Raw genomic sequence first — 21,770 nt, forward strand, 5'->3', positions numbered from 1 at the left:
CGCTGATGCACTAGCAGTTAGCACTACCAGTCTGCTGCCACCTGATCCAATTTACCACCAGGTGGTAATCAGTTGACAGCTCTGCTCTCTTTAGTGTGCAAGACATATGGGCACAGATCTGATGACACAACCACAAAGTTGATCATCTCCTGTGCCCTAGGGTGTTCTGGAACCAAAGACACTTATGAACACCCTTATGCTTGAACATGGTGTTCGTTATAGACAAACCATGACTAGCACAGAAGTTCAATAACAAAGCACCGCTCGGGTTCAGTTCCTCCAAATCACTCCCTTCCAGGTTAGTTCTTCATCACCAACATGGGCGTTGAAATCCCTCAACAGGACTATGGAGTCACCAGGTGGAACCTTGTCCAGGGCCCCACCCAGAGACTTCAAGAAGGCCGGGCAGTAGCTGTTTGGTACATAAGTAGAAACAACAGCCAGAACATTTCTCCCAAGTGACTTGCAGTCACATGGAGGCGATTCCCTCGCTCTCCGGGGAAAACTCCAACACCGCAATGCTCAGCCAGGAGCTTATGAGTATCCCCATACCTGCCTGGTGCCTCTCACCATGGACTCTCTACGTCCCACAGCAGCTCTGGTTCCTTTCCCCACCAGTGACGTTACTGTCCTTTCCCGAGGACTAGTCTGTGATGCCGGGAAAATGCACACCCAGGTCCCCGCCTTTGCCTGCCACCCAGCTGGCAAATCACCTGACCCCTATTCCTCTCACTGCGGGTGGTGAGCCCACAGCATGGGTGCTAAAACAGACCTCCTAATATCATCAAACCATGAGTAAAAGAACAAAAGTGAGTAACCAATTGAGTGATTGCATAACTGGCTATTGATTTTAAGATTTGGAATTCACTGTCATGTACGAAGCTCTTTGGCCTCTGCAGAGCATGTCAGGGAGTGTGGATTGTTCAGACCAGATCCTGTAAATGATAAAATATGAATATGCATTGTGATCCATTATAAAGATCCACATAATGTTTATCATTAGTTGCCCAAATGGCAGCATGCTGTAATTTGGTTTAACTGAGTTGTTGTTGGTTGGACATTCCAGCCATTAACAACATTAATACTTTATATACATTTGTTTAATTAGCTATCATTGACATTCAATGATAGCTTGTTAAAACTCATTTTGGAGTGATTTCCTTGCAACTAGCAGTAGTTGTATTGTTTATTGATTGTCAACCTTACAGTGTGAATGAGTCCACTCAAATATGTAGTGATGGTATTTTTAAAACTGAAATAATAAAATAAAGTGACACCTCTTTAATGTTTGTAAACAAATTTTTACTGATACAGTTAAGAATATTAATACAGCAATGTAAGGCTACCATAATGCACATACCTATGTACTTAGGGTTAGGGTTATATAAATCATAATGGGCACTAGATGGATTATAATAAATAGTTGAATACAACATCTGTACACAGACACATTGCCCCATAATCCATAGACATGTACATATACAACATTTATAATTCCATAAATTTACGGATGACAAATCCTCCAAAATAAAATGAATATCTTCCATTGTTATGTCTCTCTTAACTTCTATTTTTTTTAAATAAACACAAGCAACTACTGGATTTATAAGGAATTATGTACAGGTTCCTAAACAAGAAACTCCATAAAGGCACAATTGTCTATACAACATGTACAAAAAAAGAAAATGTCTGGAGCAGACAATAAAATAAAAAGATTGGTCATCAATATAATTATATGATTGCACATACAATATGAATGTCAGCATCTGTGCTTTGAAAGGTGATTTGCAAAGAAACAAACCCCTGAAAAGTGTTTTCAGTCTGACAAAGTGACAAGAATTACAAAAAGAGAACAAGAAGAGCTTTTCACTTGGAGTTTTCAAGTGGCAATGACCAGTCTGTCTTCATCATCACTGGATACCTCATTATAGTCATCAATAACCTTCTGCCAGCTGGTCAGTGGTGGTGGTCTTGGATGTGCAGGATCACTAGCTCCCTCAACTGGTGCCTCCTCAGAAGCTGATGATCGATGCTGCTGTGGAGATTTATCTCTTTCTTCCTTCTCAACAGTCTGTATGAGATCTGCTCCATTACCTCCAGGACTAGCCCTGGTGCCTGAGGTCACTTCTGGAGAGCTGCCAACCTTCAAAGGAGCGGGTGGTGAAGAAGACATGCAGCTCTGTGAAGAACTGAGCCCCTGTTCACTTTGAGATGACTGTGCTCCTGGAGCTTCAGGGCTGCTCTGCCTCTCTGATGTGCCAGGGAGAGGATTAAGGGTGGAGAGAGGGCTAAGAGAAGGGATGATGGCAGGTAGGGCGATGTTAACTATCTGCAGACCTGAAACATGTGTCTGGGGGCCGGTGCTGCTTTGGGAAGTGGGGTTGGCAGCTAAAACCTGCAGCCCAAGGGTGGCATTGAGGGTGAGCCCTTGCTGGTTCAGTAGCTGGGTGGATGCCAGGCCTGTGTTGGTCAGCCCCATGAGGTTAAGTGTCTCCAGCCCTACTGGCTGTATTGTTTGAGCTTGCAGGCCAGTGATTTGTCCTAGGGGGAAACAGGGCACAACACTATTGATTGGTTCCTGGACCACAAGTGGCTGGGTTTGCAAGCTTTCTGGTTGGGGTGGAGTGTTGGGAGCTGGTAATGGGCTTGTGTTTCTGTGAATGACACTCACTGCTGGGATGGTGAGCTGGACAGGGCCAGCATGGATTGGTACAAAGGTGGAGTAAGCTGCCAGGCCAGCAGGTACCAGCTGAATCCCCCCAACTGGGACCATGCTGTAAGAGGACCGAGAAGGCTGCTGGGAGTGCAGGGGCAGGTGACTGAACAGGTGGGTCTGAGTCTCTGTTCCTCTTGTTTGTGACAGACCCTGTGGGGGAAAGTGCAAGGGACCTTGAGAAGCATAAGAAGATGTCTGAGTGCTCCGGTCCACTGGTATGCCCGATTCACTGGTTGCCACAGCAGGAGGGACAGAGGAGGTGTCCTATTAAAAGAGAGAACAAATTAATGTTTATTTTATATATATATATATATATATAATATATATATATATATAGATATTATATATATATAAAATTTAGTCTGCTTACTTGACTTATTTATGACACAATCCTAGCAAATTTAAAGAGGTTAAGATAAAAAAAATGTACTTGTATCAATCCACCAAGTCTAATCAGAATTATAACTATAATTAATAATTATTTAACACTATTCACCTTTTTTTCAGAGCATTCACAGGAGCTTTGTGGAAATTCCTCGCATGCAAGATTCAAAGTAAGGGTATGGATAGGAATGAAAGGAGTCAGACAGTGAGCGGTGGAAAGAGAGACAATGAGAATACATGGGTCTCACCTGGCCTAGCTTGGAGCCCTTGCCTGGCACTGGGGGACTAGGGGGCACATCAAAGTCAGGGTAGTCGATGGACATCTGTCTGCAGGGTGACACTGGGCTCATCATGTGCACTGACTCTGTGTCTGAGGTGTAGGAGTCTGATGTGGTAGCAACAGGCGGAGGAGAGCAAGGGAGGGGCATTGAGCTGCAGCAGGACCCAGAGATGGATATCTGCTTGCTCAGGGACACAGGGCTCGTCATTGGGACAGATTCTGAGCCTGATGTGTGGGATTCAGGTGCTGGATGCTGGGAGAGAGGTAGGGAGACTGAGCTGATTGACATTTGGGCAAGGAGGGCACTAGGAGGGACTTCAGTCTCTTTGGAAGGGATATGCTGCGGGCTGGCAGAGACAGAAGGGTTGGTAGACAGTCCAGATTCTGCCTGGCTGTCATCCTCTTCCTCTTCAATGTCATCATTCTCCTCATCATCAGGGCCATCGGAATCATCACCATCTGAATCTTGACGGTCAGCACTGCTCACCTGACTGCGGTCTCCTGTAGATAAGAGAATATGTAAGGGAGTCTATTCTTGATACTCCACAGAACATGAGTCATCAATGCTGGTATAAAAACAGATAGGTCCTTTGGTAGTATTGAGCCACTTTCATTCATTTAAGAATTTATGTTCTCATACAGTGAAAAAAAAATGCTGCTAAGAATGCAGTTCAATTCTGTGTTGAGTTTTAAACCCTAGACCACCATAAGTCCCTGAGCTCCATCACAGGCAAAAAAAAATATGCTCTTAGAGACTGCGACCACAGAATTCTTTCAGGCACCTCCTCTCTCTCTTTTTTTCCTAAAATTAGATGCAGCAATTTCATCTTTTTCAAACACTGTGCATGCCACCCACATGCACTTTGAGTTAACACAGGAAGAAGCTGCATTTAGAATTTCTAATTAGACCATGTTAAAGGCTATTGATCAACATAGCAACAGAGCACAAACAGGAACAATATACTTTACATACCAAAGTTTTCACGGAGTTCCACAAGGTTCTGTACTAGGTCCACTTCTATTTACTTTATATATGCTTCCTTTAGGGAACATTATTAGGAATCCCTCCATTAATTTTCATTGGTATGCTGATGACACCCAATTATATTTATCGATCAAGCCTGATAAACCAATCAGTTAACTAAACTCCAAGCATGCCTTAAGGATATAAAAAGTTGAATGACCTACAATTTTCTGATCTTAAATTCAGCCAAACTGAAGTTCTTGTAATTGGACCCAAACACCTCAGAAACTCTCTTTCTAGAGACTAAGTTACTTTAGACGGGATCACCCTGGCCTCCAGCTCCACTGTAAAGAATCCTGGGAGTTGTTTTTGATCAAATCAAATCAAATCAAATTAATTTTATTTGTATAGCCTAAAGTCACAAAGTACATTTGCCTCTGAGGGCTTTACAATCTGTACAGGGAGTGACACCCTCTGTCCTTAGACCCTCGGTTCGAGTGAGGAAAAACTTGCCCACAAAAAACCCTTTTAACAGGGAAAAAAGGTGAAAGAAACCTCAGGAAGAGCCACAGAGGAGGGATCCCTCTCCCAGGACGGACAGACGTGCAATGGATGTCACGTGATCAGGATTTGTTCTTTAACGTCCACATAAAACAAATTTTGAGGACTGCATTCTTTCACTTACGTAACATCGCCAAAATCAGATGCATCGTGTCTCAAGCGGATGCAGAAAAACTAGTCCACACATTTGTTACTTCAAGGCTGGACTATTGTAACTCTTTGTTATCAGGCTGCTCTAATAAGTCTCTTAGGACTTTGCAGTTAATTCAGAATGCTGCTGCACGTGTTCTGACAGGAACCAAGATCAGAGATCACATCTCTCCCAATTTGGCTTCCTTGCACTGGCTACCTGTTAAATCTAGAATAGAATTTAAAATTATCCTCCTTACTTACAAACCTCTTCATAGTCAGGTACCATCATATCTAAAAGAGCGCATAATACCTTACTACCCCTCTAGAACACTGCGCTCTCAGAATGCTGGGTTCCTTGCGGTTCCTATAGTTTCCAAAAGTAGATTGGGAGCCAGAGCTTTCAGCTATCAGGCTCCTCTTCTGTGGAACAAACTACCATTCTGGGTTCCGGAGGCAGACACGTTCAACACTGGTAAGAGTAGACTTAAGACTTTCATTTTTGATAGAGCTTATAGTTAAGGCTGGCTCAGTGCTGCTATAGGACTAAACTTACAGGGGACTCTCTCCCTCTCTCTCCTTGAAACAAAACAAAAAGGGTAAACAAGACCTATCTGCATTAACTCATGAGTACATTAAAGATAATATACTGTAAATGAACCAGTGAATTAACAGAGAAATTGTATTTAAAAAAATGGTGATAAGTTATGGCATTAGAGCACTTAATGATCTATCTGCATTTCCCTTTAGACTAAGGCTGTGCAGTGAAGCACTGTACCTGAGTCCTCAGCATCCTGATCGTCAACGAGACCCTCAGGTACCCCCATCTCCATACATTTCTTACTGTGGGCCTTGGATTTCATGTGCTTGGTCAGATTTCCTGCGAGAAGAGAGGCAGTATGGTCTTATGGGTGAGTAGAGCATTAACAATAGAAAAGAAGGAGTGTATGTAAGAGAATGCAGTCTTTGGGCAAGCTGTACATAAAGGGTGAGTAACTGATAAAGACATTTTTAAATGAATGTGGGTTGCTCTGACACCAAGTACTGTTCTGCAGTGTGGCGTGGGAAGGCAAGTTCGATAAAGAATGGTGAATCATACTGCCTTGGTTTAAGAGATGGTGAAACAACATCTTTAATTTAACTTAATTTCATAGCTCCTAAAAGGTAGAAGTGAACTGTAGCAGTTCAATGCTGTATTGTATATGAAACATATATTGTCTCAAAATGAAATTGTGGTGAAACTAATTGTGTGTTCAGATGTACAATCAGTATGTACATTTCATTAAAATTATATTCATCATGGGCGGCATGGTGGTGCAGTGGTTAGCACGGAAGTTCCTGGTTCAAACCTCAGCTGGGGCCTTTCTGTGTGGAGTTTGCATGTTCTCCCCGTGTCTGTGTGGGTTCTCTCTCTGGGTACTCCGGCTTCACACAGTCTAAAGACATGCACTTAATAGGTTAGTTGGTGACTCTAAATTGTCCGTATGTTTGAATGGTTGTTTGTATCTATGTACCCTGCGATTAACTGGCTACTGGTCCAGGGTGTAACCCGCCTCCCGTGCAATGTCAGCAGGGATAGGCTCCAGCCCCCTCGCGACCTCGCGAGAGGATGAGCGGTTACAGATGGATGTATTCATCATGGTGTGCAGTACATGTGTGTCTCTTCTTTTGTAAAGAGATATCCCATAGATGGTTAACATCTGGATTATTACTTGTACTATACATGTTTTTTTTTTTTGTATAACTGATTTTTGTTAAAGTACTGAGATTCACAAACCTCTAAACTACATTTAAGGAAATAAAATTTAACATTACATTTCTTTGTTGATGGGAAAACATTGCTGCTATAAAGAATCTCGATCATATAATGACATATGCACACAAGTAAAGGAGTAGTGGCTTTCGATTTGTGGACACTGATCAACTACTGAGTACTAACCTTTTGTCTTGAAGGAGAAGTTGCAGTGAACACAGTGGTATGGCCGGACATCAGAGTGAGTGCGGATATGTTTGCGCAGCATGCTGGGCTTCTTGCAGCGGATCCCACATTCCTCACAGATGTATTTACCACGTCCACGCCCACGTACGTAAACATACTCTTCATTAGATTTGTATCTGTGGGGTTGCAGTAGAACCATGAGGAACATATAAAGACACATAAAATAAACATGTAAAAACCAGGCAAATAATATTTCTAATTGTAATACAATATAAAATGAATTAATCAATTTATTAATCGTTTTGAAATCATACCCGCCATCAAATATTTTGACCCGTCTTGGTTCTGTTTTAGATGCCATCTCCTTGTCAGATTCATTGTTGGCCTGAGTTTCTGGTTGCACTTTACTTCTGGTTTCGATAGATGTAGACTTCTGGGTAATTGGCACCTGCAGAAAGAAGTGATTGATGTATTTGTTAATATGATTCAAAAAATAAGGCAGCACAATGAGACAGACAGATTAACTTAAAATTGATTTAATTTAGTGTTAGCAGAAAACAAACTGCAGAAAATTTGTTCTTGCCTTGGGTATGACGTCTTTCAGCTTGCCTGAGTAAGACAAGATATCTGATTTCCCACCAGTTCTTATAGCCGATGTGTAGTGTATTTTCTTGGAGTTCTGCTTGGAGTCAAATAGAGACATTACAACCTTGGTGGGCAACCCAAGTGGGTTATGGTTGTTGGGGTTGACTGTCCAGACAGCATATGCTGAAGTCTTTAGGTCAGTCTGTGGAACATGAAGAGGTTTCCTCTTCATCAAGAAACACCACGTGAAAGTAGTGGCAGTCTTTAGGCTGGGGAAAGACAGGCGATGACTATCTTTTGTGTTAACCACAGACACAGATGTGGTTAGTTTCATCTGACCACCATGGAAACTGGAGGGCCTAATAGGAGATTTCACAGTCCACCTCTGTTCCTCAGCTTGGGGTTTCAGAGTGTTATTTGGTGGAATCGAGTTGCCCTGGCTACCAGATGTAGTATTCAGCGCTGGGCCTGTCTCCTCATGTATAACAATACTTGTGTCTTTTTCCAACCCAGCACTGTCAGGTGACATAGGCTTAACATCATCAGTAGCCTCTAAGTCCTTCTCCTCATCAGTTTTAACTTGCAGTAGGACTGGGACCTCAGTTTCAATGGGGCTTTCTACTGGTTCAGTGGTGCAAACCTGCCTAACAAGTGTTAACTTCCGCTGTCGGGTAACCTCTGACATCTTGGAATTGAGATAATTGACTGACCTGCCATCAGTAAGACATGCCACACCATGCTCATCCTTAGCCCGTTTTTGGTGCTTTTCCATGTAGATGTCCAAGCTGTTGGCAGGTGACAGCATTCGTTTACTTGAAGCAGTGGGTTCCTGCTGTGGGCATAGAGTTACTGATGCCAGTTTCTGCGTGCAATGTAAAGACCCAAGAGAAGGTGCTCGTTCTCCAGCATGGTTATGAGCGCTAACTGTTTGAGTTCTATCCTTTTTTGCAGTTTTTAAAGCATGAGTATCACTATCTACACATTGAGTAAATGAGAGACTATTTTTATTGGACACACAGGGAGCAGGGTGCATCTGCTCATGAGTTATGAGTATCTGAGGCAATTGTATAGCACCTGCCTGGGTCTGGTCAAATGCATCCCTTTGCTCTTCACCTGACAGGATGACTGTCTGTGTCTTCTCAGAGGCCTTATGAGGTTGAGCAACATATACATTTTGGAGTACATCTGCTGATTTTGAAATACTCAAAATTGGATTGGCAATAGGTATTGTTAGAACTGGCAAGGCTATCTGTGTGCTGGAAAATGGGAACATCTGGCTTGCTCTCAGAGTGGGACACTGTAGTTGGTATTTGGGCACAAAACATTTACCTGCTTTGTTTTGGACATTTTTGTGACAAACTAAAATCTGGCTCACTGGTTGTTGTATGTTTTGGCATATTTGAACCCTTGATGTCTGATACCAAGGGTGTGGAAGGCCATGGATTTGAGGCTGCTGAGTCGGGCTACCCAAATTAATGCTTTGCACCATTTGCTCATTCATTTGCAATGGTGATTCTCCAGTATGCAGGATAAAAGGCTGAGCCACGGTGCGCCTACTGGCAATGTGAATCTGCTGGGATCTATTCTGAGTTAACAAGTTAACATTTGTATTGGGTGGTTTGTCAAGAGGTATGACTTTCCTAACAGGTTGCTGACTCTCTGGGCCTATCTTTAAAGACATTTGGCGGACTAATGGACCCCGTCTCCTTTCAATAAGTGGCACCTGGGCAACTTGGGAGATCTGTCCACTTTTTGGCTGTCCAGTAGGTGACAGAGATCTGCTGGGAGATACATTGCCACAGTCAAAAGACTTGCTACGGTAGTCACATGAAATCTCAACAGAGGGTTGAGTACAAGTAATCTGTTCAGATGCTGCACGCCTCATCATTCCAGGCACACCAAGGGTGTTGAAGGATGTTGGCAAACCTTGATTCTCTGGAATTTTGCTGATGCACTCCCCTCTAGATGGACTCTCTGACCTAGATAGCTCATCTCTGTCAAAAGAGGCTGAGATGCTGGAACAACGAGAAAGACTACTGTCTCTGCTGAGGCTTCGTGAGAGGCTGGACTCAAAACTGGATTCACCAGAGGAGTGGTCCATTTGAGCAAGACGAATTCTTTTCTTTTTTGGCGGGAGTTTCTCTGCTGGTAACTTTGACAAACTCTCACTTCTCTGAGGCCAGCTGAACTGATCTGCAGGCTTATCTGCTGGCTCAGTAGTCTGTGTTTCATGCTCTCTGTCTGGCTCTTCTGTGACCAGAATCTCAGGAACTTGGATGTTATTTTGACGAACCAAACGATACTGATGGACAGGAGTAGAGTTTTCACCAACTGCTGCAACTGTGCTATTAGTGCATTGCTCCTTCCTTTGCTTTCCATAGTCACTCTTGGGTTTGGATATATTTTCATGGTAGTTGTCAGCTGAGACATTTACTATTGCATCTGTTTTGAGCTTGTTCATGGGATCCTTCTCCATACTATCAACTGGAGAGGCTCTGTCAATAGATTCTATCTCAAATGAATTAGGTCTGCTGAGAGAGTTGGTGTGTCTAATGACTGAAGTACCACTGCCTTGCCTTTGCAGGTCTCCTTTAGTAGAGGAACTCATCTGGGTTTCTCGTATTGGTGACAGTCTGGAATCTGAAGTATTAATACCTCTTGCTGTGAGCTGAATCTGAGGTAGCTTTGACTGGTTGTTTTTGGGCTGTATGTCTACTATTACATTATGCTGAGAAGAAGTCTGACTTGCCAGAGCTGTTGGTAGATCAAAACTAACTGAACAAGGTGGAATGGTGTCAGTAGGAGATTGATCATCCTCATCTCCAACACTTTTCATTTTCCTTCTCTTCCTAATTGATGTCTGTTGGTCAAGTGTTCCTGAGCCAGATGATCTAGGGACTACAGGCTGCAGTACATTAATGTGGAAAACATCTTGATCAGTTTCCTTAACAGTGACTGGTTTGTTTTTTGGACCATGAAGCTCAGAGCAATAGAATTTCTTGTGAGTTTCAAAATTCTCTAACTTTCTGTACCGGTTACGACAAGTTTCACATTCATACATTGTGCCTTTATTCTGCTGAGGCTTTCTGTTCTTGTCCTGATGATGCTCAAAAGATCTACTTCTTTGCATCAGTTCTATGGAACTGCTTGGGCCATAATAGCCCTCATCCATGGAGCGAACAGTAGGGAGGCCATGCCCCTCACTTGTGGAAAAGTCCTCCACTGCTGCTTGTCTGACTAACGTACGAGAATGTATTGCTGGATTTGGGGTTGATGGGGCAGATGAAAATACATCATCATTTAACAAACCAATTTTGTCATCAAATGACTGACAAATTCGCAAAGGGTGTGGGAGGGGGGGGGCATTTAGGGGAAGAGCAGAGTGTCCTGGTGTAGTAGGCATAGAGTTACTCCTCGTTATTGGCAAACAATCCATTGGTGGATACTGAGAAGGTACAGAGAGAAGAAATACTGGCTTTGATTTATCTGTGGGAGTGAATGGGGATTTAGGGATGTCTGAGTTGGAACTAGACCTTCTTCCCATTGGTTTAAGATCAAACTGAAAAGAGTCTTTAAATATATATGATTTAGGGGAGTCTATGCTACCTCTCCTAGAGAGAGAGGTTCTCCTTGGCTTTACACTGTCAAGCTGCTTGTTGTCAACTACTGCCTCATTATCAGATATCAACTTTGAAATTCGTTCTTCCAGAGATAGGGCTTTGGCTTCTAATGGTGGACGCATCTGTTCTTCTATGGCCCGTGGCTTCTGCTCAGCTGTTACATGCATTACTGTGGCAACCACAGGAGGGACATTGGGAAGAATATTCTTGGCATTGTCAATGTCTACTGGAGGAGTTATCTTAACAAATGGACTAGGTGGACTCATGGCCTGGTCAGCACTTTCAGAACGTGAGAAGTAGCCAGAATCAGTACTTCCCAAACTACGAGGGCTAAGTAGACACTTAACCTGTTGCTGTTGGGAAAAGTCTGTTGCTTGTTGCCTCTGCAGCTGGGCATGTCCACCTAACAGTGGAGACTTGCACTGTTGGTCTTCATCTTCACTCACAGTATCTAGTGACAGATTTGTACCATCCACCTCTTTAAGAGATGACAGGACTGTGATGCTTGATCTCAGATTGGCAGTCTGGAACTCTCGTTGCCTTTGTGCAGCAGCTTGTTCAGGTGCTGCACCTGTAACTCTCGGGCTATCTGCCCTCAAAGGAGAGACATTTACTGGGTATACAACAACTTTTGGAAGTGCAGCTGTCACTTTGGGCTCATGAGCCCTCTGACCAGTGACTTGTTTAACTGACTCAAGCACAGTTGATGAGTCAGTTTCCCCATGGCTTGCTTGGGTTGTACCTGCACACTTTAAACTATTTTCAGACAAAGCTGCAACACTGCTCTGTGATGAGTCAGGGTCCAAGTCTGCAGTGCTACCTTCCTCATCACTGTCCCCGCTCTCCTCCGCCTCTGAGTGTGTACCGAGTACTTTGTCAGATTCTTGAGATAGCGATCCACCTCCAGATTCAGTGCGTGCAATAAGACCCAGTTTTATAGCATGAGCATGTGATTTCTTGTGCTTGTACAAGTTGCTCTTGGTTTTGAATGAGAAGCCACAAGTAACACAGGGATATGGTCTTTCTCCTGTGTGAGACCTGATGTGTTTGAGCAGCACACTGGGTTTTGCACATGCTCGGCTGCAATATTCACAGACATACTTGCCAGGCTTCTTAGGCTTTTGATCCTTGTAAACCTGTTCAGCTCCAAAGTTCATTACGGTGGTCATCTGTACTTGGTTGCTGCCAGGTGTAACTGGGACCTGAATGGAGCTGGGGACACTTGCTGAGAGGGACTGGCATGTGTGCACAACCGGTGGTTGGCTTTGTGGCAGAGTATTGGTGCCTGAGGGAACAGGTGCATGAGTTATAGTGGATGGTCCAGTATTAAAGCTCATGTGCAAGCTAGGCTTTTCTGGATTTGACACAACAGGTAAAAAATGGGGTGCAGTAAGCGGAGAGGACTGCAGGGGAGGAACCTGTGTAGATGCCTGTCCATTTCCCTGCAGTGGTGCCGCCATGCCAATAAAGTTGCCTTGTTTGTCAATATAATAAGTCTGCATATGGGAAGGTTGGGTCTGGAGACCAACACTGACAGCTGGCATTGTTGTTAATTCAACACTAGTCTGAGCATTAAGGGCAGATGCTGGTTTTCCAATGCTCTGCAAGGAGTTTTCCCTTTCAGCCAGTGTACTAAAGTCAGATTCCATGGCTTTAAGTAGAACATCAAGTGAAGCGCTGCTATGGTAAGGATCTCGCTCAAAGCTGGGATCTTGGCTCTCGCTGTCTTTGGGCTGTGATACTTCAGTAGTAGTCAAGGAGCCCTGCTCACCATCAGTGGGCTTAAGTGATGGTGGCCTTGAAGACTTTTCTTCCAATTTCAGCCTTTCAGTTTCAGAGGAAGATGACCCCTGGAGACGGGATGCTTCAACTGGCTGGGCATATTGTGGTTCTCTTTTCCCACTGGGTGATGTTAAAGGATTCTGGGAAGGACTATTGGAGGAGGAGGAGCCGCAAGAAGGTGCAGTTTCCTTGGATCGTGCTCTGTGAAGTGCCGTTTCAGATGTTTTCAACTGTAGGGGCTTTTTCACTGGAGATTTAAGAATTTTCTCAAGTCGATTCTCTGCAACAACCTTTTTCCTCTTTAGGCCTTTTATGTTATCTGCATTTCTTTGACTGCTTTCAGATATCCCTATGGAGAAAGACACAGAAAAGCAGAGTTGGTACAATAAATCATTTTTGTCAAACCTTTCCAGACAATACTGAATGGGCAGAGTGAGCTAAAAAGTCCCTTCTGAAAGAATATTAAATTTCTTGCTGAACTGTTGAAATCTCTGTATGGGCTTATGAAACTACAACACTTCAACTAAAAGAGAGATTGCAGATAATTCTACTATGTTGTATTTGATTTATGGAACAGAATTTTTACGAATGATGTCATTTGGTTTAAAAATAGTGCTTATTTTCTATAATAGTCAATTATATAACTAATTTATTTGTTCATATTTAATGGAATTTCCATTCCTAATTTACATCAACAGTTTAGCACCCAGACAAAAACAATGACAATAGGTACAGTTTTCTCCCCAGTAAAGAATAGAAAATATGTGGTTTTATCTCAGACATTTAACATTCATAAGCATAGACAGATCAGTTATCAAGTCTAATTACTCTACTTGTCAATTATCGTTCACGGTTGCTTTATGACCCCGTAAGTGCTTTTTCAATTGTATTTTAAATAATTATATATGTAGTACCTACTAATTGGACTACTTTTATTTTACACCTCACTATTGTTAAATATTAATTCATTCATTCAATTATAATTATATGTCGTATAAGCTGACCATTAGGGTTTTACAGTGATGCTCGAACACTGCTTTCAGACTGAATCAGAAGTAATATTCTTGTTTGAATTGCTGTGTTATACAGTTATACAATCATTCTTAAAATCAGCCATTTAATACAGATGAACATACATAACACATGTATTTTTATAGTACAATGCAATTACATAACGGATAATGAATATTTTACAACTATTAAAGCGTTGTAAAATAAATAGCAGTCGATGTTCAATTTCTGAAAAGCTTTCACTGAAGTGGATGGGGATGAACTCTATTTTAGACATATCACCCTTACTTTGACACGCATATTATTACAAGTAAGCAATTTTTTCTTTTCTTGCTTTTCAGAAAGTCAACGTATGTAGGCTTGGCTGGTCTGAAAATCTAACAAACAATCTAAGACAGAAAAGAGAAACTGCATTCCAATAATTTTTAAAAGGCCGCACCCATGTCATGGAATCCCATAATTTGGCCCTGCAATAGTAACTCAAGCAAGTGTTGCATAAGACTAGCAGTGCCCTGTCACAGTTTCCTGGCTTGTGTAGGTATTTCCCAAGATGAGATCAGGGTTCCTTCAAGGCCTCTAACATAATTAGATTGAGGAACGCCTTGCCTTTACATAAGTTAATCCGTTCTCCACACAAACATGCACCCAACAAGCATTTAAAGCAGTGCACACAACTAGTGTTACATGCTCTCAAAAAAACCCTGTGATTTTTAATAACTCAAAAGACACCTTTCAACTAGAAAAATTTCTTTTTTTTAATTTTTTATAATTTATTCTTTTTATTGACATTCAGACATAGACATTCATAGCATATACATCATATGAGCATACTTCTTACATCTGTTGTCTGCCTTAAATGCCAAGTTAATATAGTGGTTTTTATACAAGTTATGAGAAAAAAAAAAAAAACTTACCACCATAACAACAATTAAAGCAAACAAAAAAGAGAATAAAAAAATGAAATAAAGGAGAACTGTGTACTGGTAGGGAGTGATCTTTCTCATACATCTTGTTACTTGTTTGTGAAAATAAAGTCTGGTCTATGGGGTGTGACATATTTGACCCAGTTTTCCCAGTAAGATGTAAATCTCTCCATTTTGTGATTAACAAAAGCTGTTATCTTTTCCATTTTATAAATGTCCATTGTAATATCCATCCATGTATTTATGGTTGGGCTCTCTGGTGATAGCCATTTCCTGGTGATATTCTTTTTGCAGGCCACCAGCAATATATTCATTAAATGTTTGTCTCTTTTCGGCCATTCCTTAGGTATGAGTCCAAAAAACATAGTCTTACTCTCAAAGGGTATTTCACATTTGAAGATGTCCTGTAGGGCATTGCGTATTCCTCTCCAGTAGTTCCTCAGGACAGAGCAGTCCCAAAAAATATGGTAGTGTTTTGCACTTTTATCTCCACAGTTCCTCCAGCATACAGGAGAATTGTTGTCATAGTGAGACTTCTGGGGTGGTGTTATAAAGTACCTAATTAAGCTTTTCCAGCCGAATTCCCTCCACTTTTGTGAGCTAGTACACGTCCCTTGATACTTCCATATTGCCGTCCATTCTTCCTCAGATATATTTATCCCTCCTTCATACTCCCATTTTATTTTGATATATGAAGTTGAATGTGGTTTCAAATCCATTAGACTCTTATACAGGCATGAGATAATTCTATCAATAGTTTCTGAGTTATGGCTTTTTATAAACAAGTCAATCAGGCGTGTGCTTGTCTTTGTTACATTTTTCATTTTTGTGTCAACATAATGCCATAACTGTAGATATCGAAAGAAGTCTTGCTTTTCTAATAGATATGTCCTTTTAAGGGTTTCAAAACTGAGCAATTTTTCATCTTTCATTATACTACATAGGGCCGTTATACCCTTAGCTATCCAGTCCTTGAATCTAGAATCTAATTTATTAGGTGTAAACTCTGCATCATAAGCACACCATTTAAGAGCTGTGATTTTGGTCTCGAGTTTATGTTCCTTTATGATATTTTTCCATGTTTTAAGGGTCCATTTCACCCATGGGTTATCAATGTTATTTATGTGGGTTTGTAAATTATTATCAGCTAAAATTGCCTGAATAGGAATGGACAGCACTTTTTCCTCAATGTTTTTCCATTGGGCAATGTAGGATGGGTTACACCAGTATATCACTGCTCTCATTTGCGCTGCAATATAATAATATCTGAGGTGCGGCAAGCCCCATCCACCCTTCTGCTTAGCCAGCTGTAAAGTTTTGAGGCGAACCCTTGGTCTTTTACTTTGCCATATATATCTAGATAGCATTTTATCCCACTCGTTGAATTGATTTAGGTTAATCTCTATTGGCAGGGTTTGAAATAGATATAAAAATCTTGGCAATATATTCATTTTGATAGAGTCAATTCTTGAGCTGAGGCTAAAGAAAGGAATTAAGTTCCATATTGCTATGTCATCTTTTATTTTTTTATGTAGGGGTAGATAATTCTGTTCAAATAATTTTGTAAGGTCTTTTGGTATGTTGATGCCTAGGTATTTAAAAGACTCTGTTTGCCATGCCAGGGGGTAATTACTTTTTATTTCTTCTGGTGGGCTATAATTATATGAAAGTAGCTGAGTTTTACCTATATTGATTTTGTACCCTGATAATTGGCTGTATTGTTCAATTGATTGCATCAATTTAGGTAAAGAATACGTTGGGTGTCCAAGGTAGACCAAAATGTCGTCCGCGTAACAGGCCAATTTATATTCCACCCCTTTAATAGTGATCCCCTTGATGTCTTTGTTTTGTCTAATGTGTTGAGCTAGTGGTTCCAGATATAGTGCGAAGAGTAATGGTGACCATGTGCAGCCCTGTCTGGTACCCCTTTCTAGCGTAAAACTGTTTGATAAGTATCCATTGATCTTAATCCTAGCGGTAGGTTTGTCGTATAGTGCCTGTATAGTTTTAATAGTTGTATCATGGAAGCCAAATTTATATAATACTCTGTAGAGAAAAATCCAATTAACCGAATCAAAGGCTTTTTCAGCGTCTAAGCTTATCACAATGGCTTTGATTTTATTTTTTTGTATATGGTCCATAATATGTAGTGTCTTTCGTATATTTTCTTGGGTTTGGCGTTTATATATGAAACCTGTCTGATCGTTATGTATTAATATTGGTAGAAACTCTTCTAATCGTTTGGCCATGATGGACGTAAATAGTTTATAGTCCACATTAAGAACAGAAATTGGCCTAAAAGATCCACACTCTAATATATCCTTGCCTTCTTTTGGTATGGCTAAGATTATTGCCTCCTTCCAGCTAGGTGGCGTTTGTGCCTTTTTCAATACCCAATTCAATGTGGGAAGTAGAATGGGTATTAGTTCTTTTTTAAATTCTTTATACCACTCTGATGTGTAACCATCAGATCCTGGTGACTTGCTTAATTTAAGCCTACTAATTGCAGCTTTTAGTTCTTCTTCAGTTATGTCCGCTGTCATTGTTTGGTTTTGTTCCTCATCTAGAGTGGGTAGGTCTAGGGAGTTCAGGAAGCTGTCAATCTGAGTTACAGTCCCACCAGGGACTTCAGACTATAAGGTTTTATAGAATATTTCAAAAGCTTCCTGAATTTCATTTAATTTATTTCTAATCACTTTTGTTCTTGGGTCTCTAATTTTATAAATTGTATTTTCGGCTATCTTTTTTTTCAGTTTCCACGCCAATATTTTTGTAGACTTAGAGCCGCTTTCATAGTGTCTCTGTTTCAGAAACATTAGATTCTTCTGGATTTCTTGTGTGGCCAGATTATTAATTTTGTTCCTAATGTATTTAATTTCTCTTAATGTATCCTGTGCTGAATCAATTTTATGTTTTCCTTCTAGTTCCTTTAATTTGTTTTTTAGGTCCTCTAGTTTTCTATTCCTATTTTTTTTCTTGAATGATGATATTGCTATAATTTTTCCTCTTAGTACAGCCTTCAAAGTATCCCATAATATGGGAGGTGAGACCTCTCCGGTATCATTGAGCTCTAAGAAGAGACTAATTTCTGATTTAATTTGTGTCTTAAAAGATGGATCATTTAACAGGCTTGAGTTCAATTTCCATGTGTTATTTTTTAATCGTAGGTTAAAATCAATGGATAGGTATATCGGCGCATGGTCACTTAGATCTATCGTCCCAATTCCACAAGCATGTATTTTATCTTTATCCTTGCCAAATGTTATGAAATAATCTATCCTTGTATAGAGAGAGTGAGGAGCAGAGTAGTGGGTGTAGTCTCTTCTGTTAGGGGAACGGTCTCGCCATATGTCAATTAAGCCTACCTCCTCAAAGAGTGTATTTACTTTCTTATATAGGGATTTCATATCATGAGTTTTCCTACTAGAGGAGTCTAACTTTGGCTGTAGGTGTATATTCAAATCCCCTCCACAAATCAAAAGGCCTTCTGTTTCTGTTACCATAATATTAGTGATTTTTTGAAAGAAATTAATATCACTCCCTGGGGGGGCATAAACGTTCAGAAGGGTGATTGGATTCCCATCTATCTTTCCCTTTACTAAAATAAATCTGCCCTCTTTATCACCCAATTCGGATACTTTTTCAAAATTTAGTTTGCTTGAAATGAGAGTTGCAACTCCTCTCCTATGTCCTGATTTATATGAAGAAAAAAACAATTTAGTAAAGCCCATTCTTTTTAGTTTTAGGTGCTCCTTATCTGTCAGGTGGGTCTCCTGTAAGTAGACTATATGGGCTTGTTCTGCCCTCACTTTAGATAAGATTTTGCTGCGTTTAATTGGGTTTAACAGCCCATTGACATTAAACGAGATAAATTTTACTTTGTCACTAGCCATGCGTATTCATTGTGTGTCAACAAGATAAGCAGAGTGAGATTTAGTAGGTCTACTCCCTGAACAATCCAGTACATCAAACGTGAGTAACAAGTAAAGAAACACAACTGTGATTCCAAGGCTGGGGTCTCTAGTAGATGACCCTGAACTGAGCTAGAAAAAACGTCTAGCTGTGAGGGAAAGCCTCTCCCAACTGTGGGCTGAGGGCCCCCACTATGGCACTTGGAGAAAGGAGGAAAAATGTCTCTATTCATTGCACAAAAAGTGTGTATGTATCCCTCGTTTTTATACTCTCATCCAACTGGGGAATATAGGCTATATGCACATATTTTTAGGTGAATGTAGCACCGCATATTTTAAGTTCTGTTTAGCTTTATCTCACTTTAGATTTCAGTCAGTACTTATACAATGTCTCCTATGAAAAGGGTGTGGTTTGTCTTCTGAAGGTTCGCAGTCTTTCCCTGATGTTTTTCTCTCGTTCCTCACCTGTCCCTCGCCGAGTCGGTCCCCCCGCTGTTTCCCAAGCGGTGCGGAACAACTGCTCAGCCAGGCTCTCCTTCGGTGTAATCACGCTGACTGGTAGCCCTCTGTCCTTCATGTCTGTGGTCGCCTCCTCCGCTGTCTCATACAGACGTGTTTCATCCTTATAAAACACTCGTAGTTTAGCCGGAAACGGAGTGTGGAAGCGGATATTTTTCTGCTTTAACACCCGCTTCGCCTCTGCATATTCCTTCCTCTTCTGCAGTACTGCTTGAGGGTAATCCTGGTCAAAGTATATTTGCCTCCCGTTCAGAAAAACCTTTTTCTTTTCCCAAGCTTTGCGTAAGATCTCTTCTTTAGCCCTATAGCGGAGGAATTTGACTATTATTGACCGCGGTTTGTCTTGTCCGTCTCCGGTGGGTCTTGGTGCCAGCGCCCGATGTGTCCTCTCGATGTCGAGCGCCTTGGCTGGCGCCTTGGTTAGCATTAGCTTTGCCATCTTGTGTTTTTGTAGGAGAGCTGTTCCCCGGATTTTCTGCATTTGTAGTTTCTGCGGTGGTGTCTTCTCTATTTAAACGCAACTTCCCCATTTTTGCCCCTTTTGTCTGTTCGAGCAATATCTGTAGATCTGGTATTTGCCGGTCTAAAGGGGCGAAATAACTATTTTCGCGAGGAAGCTGTTACTTCAGGCTGCCATTCAGGATGGTGACGTCACCGGAACCGCTCAACTAGAAAAATTTCTAAAGAAATTTTGAGTGTGCCTGACTCTGGCCCAGTCGCCCCCATACTGACACTGCTCAGAAAATTCAGTATTAATACAACAAGCTGTGTCATCATTGCTTTTTTATTGGGCTCTTATTTTGAAGGGACTCTTATTTTGAAAAACTTGTCCTCTGTGTGTGCATGCATGTGTGCTTGTTCTGTGTGTGTGTGTGTGTGTGTGTGTGTGTGTGTGTGTGCGTCTGCCTGTCTGTCTGCCTGTGTGTGGTGTGTCTGTCTCTCTATCTATGTGTTTGTGTTTGTGAGAGAGAAGAATAAAATAGCCAACATTAAAAATGTAGTCTTGATCGTCTGATCGTCTGTTAGTCAAAGGCATGCTTGAGGTTGCCAAGCAACCAGGGTGAGCTGCAGGTCAGAGTAATTAGTCGCAGGTGCTGCATGCACTGTCTGTCCCACTGAAATGCACAATATATGTCTGAATGATCCCCCTCGAAGGTGGCCAAAAACAACCTATAAGGTATGCCTCAAACCAAAATCTGAAATGACCAGAAGAATGCTTGTCTTGTCGAGTATGTTCTTGCCAAGTTTCAGGCAAAAATTATATAAACTTTGGCCTCAAGAGTCAGAGCAAGCACAGGTGCTCCCTGCTCCTTCCGGAAAATTCTTTGCTCAAAATAACATGGGAGTCTATGAAGCTGTAGGGGGGAGTAGTCGATCAATTAGCGCGTAGGGAGCCAAAACTATAACAGAGACAGCTTCAACAGTGTTATCACTGCGACCGCCTCGAAATTTCCTACGTTTGAGGGGATAATCATGTCTGTAGCTGTGCATTTGCGGCCACAATTGCAGTTTACAAATTCATTTTTCAACGACCTTTTTTTCTCTCCCCCTCCACTCTAGCGATGACATCACTCACTCTAGCTCTGAAAAGTTCTCGCAATACACACCCATTAATTTTTTGGCTTCGTTTCTAGTGATTTTTGGCAAAACCGTTTGCCGAAACTCTTAGAAAAATCATAGCACACATGTCCCGGCCGAGCCACACGTTTTGATTCCCGTTTTGTGTATGTGCGACAAAAACTCTGGGAGGAGTAGCGAACCAAAAAAAGGGCGTAAGAAAAAGTTTAATAACTAGAAAAATTTCTAAAGAAATTTTGAGTGTGCGTGACTCTGGCCCCGTCATCCCCATGCATTATTACTGACACTGCTCAGAAAATTCAGTATTAATACAACAAGCTGTGTCATCATTGCCTTTTTATTGGGCTCTTATTTTGAAGGGACTCTTATTTTGAAAAACTTGTGTGTCCTGTGTGTGTGTGTGTGTGTGTGTGCTTGTTCTGTGTGTGTGTGTGTGTGTGTGCATCTGCCTGTCTGTCTGCCTGTGTGTGGTGTGTCTGTCTCTCTTTCTATGTGTTTATAAGGTATGCATCAAACCAAAATCTGAAATGACCAGAAGAATGCTCGTCTTGTGTATAATGTCTGTGCCAAGTTTCAGGCGAAAATTGTATAAACTTTGGCCGTATGGGGGGGGGGGGGGGGGGGGGGTAAGGGGGGGGGGGGAGGGGGGGGGGGGGGGGGGGGGAGGGGGGGGGGGGGGACTCAGAAAGCACCCGTGCTCCCTTCCTTCCAGAAATCTCTGATCCAAAAACCATGGGAGTGAAGAGGCTGTGGAGGGGGTACCCGATCAATTAGCCTGTATGGAGCCAAACTATAAAAGAGACAGCTTCAACCGTGCTGTACACTGCATAATCCGCGATTTTCCTACATTGGGGGATAAATCATGTCT

General features: G+C 41.7%; 1 protein-coding gene across 8 annotated transcripts in view; it reads right to left on the bottom strand.

Moving 5' to 3' along the window:
* Nucleotides 1-1,279: 1,279 nt before the first annotated feature.
* hivep1 (HIVEP zinc finger 1) overlaps nucleotides 1,280-21,770 on the bottom strand; it is an 82,854-nt gene continuing 62,363 nt past the window's right edge. For 7 of the 8 annotated variants that reach the window (XM_027276416.1, XM_027276406.1, XM_027276424.1 and 4 more), the window contains 6 exons: nucleotides 7,557-13,309; nucleotides 7,288-7,421; nucleotides 6,974-7,149; nucleotides 5,813-5,914; nucleotides 3,349-3,881; nucleotides 1,280-2,980 (listed from right to left, as the gene is read on the bottom strand). In XM_027276416.1, the coding sequence (XP_027132217.1) occupies nucleotides 1,880-2,980; nucleotides 3,349-3,881; nucleotides 5,813-5,914; nucleotides 6,974-7,149; nucleotides 7,288-7,421; nucleotides 7,557-13,309 (7,799 nt within the window). In that variant the 3' untranslated portion in view covers nucleotides 1,280-1,879. Of the gene's footprint in view, nucleotides 2,981-3,348; nucleotides 3,882-5,812; nucleotides 5,915-6,973; nucleotides 7,150-7,287; nucleotides 7,422-7,556; nucleotides 13,310-21,770 lie in introns of those variants that run through there. The other variant, XM_027276455.1, reaches the window with a different exon arrangement.

This window comes from Larimichthys crocea, chromosome III (assembly GCF_000972845.2).
Source record: "Larimichthys crocea isolate SSNF chromosome III, L_crocea_2.0, whole genome shotgun sequence".
Lineage (NCBI taxonomy): Eukaryota > Metazoa > Chordata > Actinopteri > Sciaenidae > Larimichthys > Larimichthys crocea.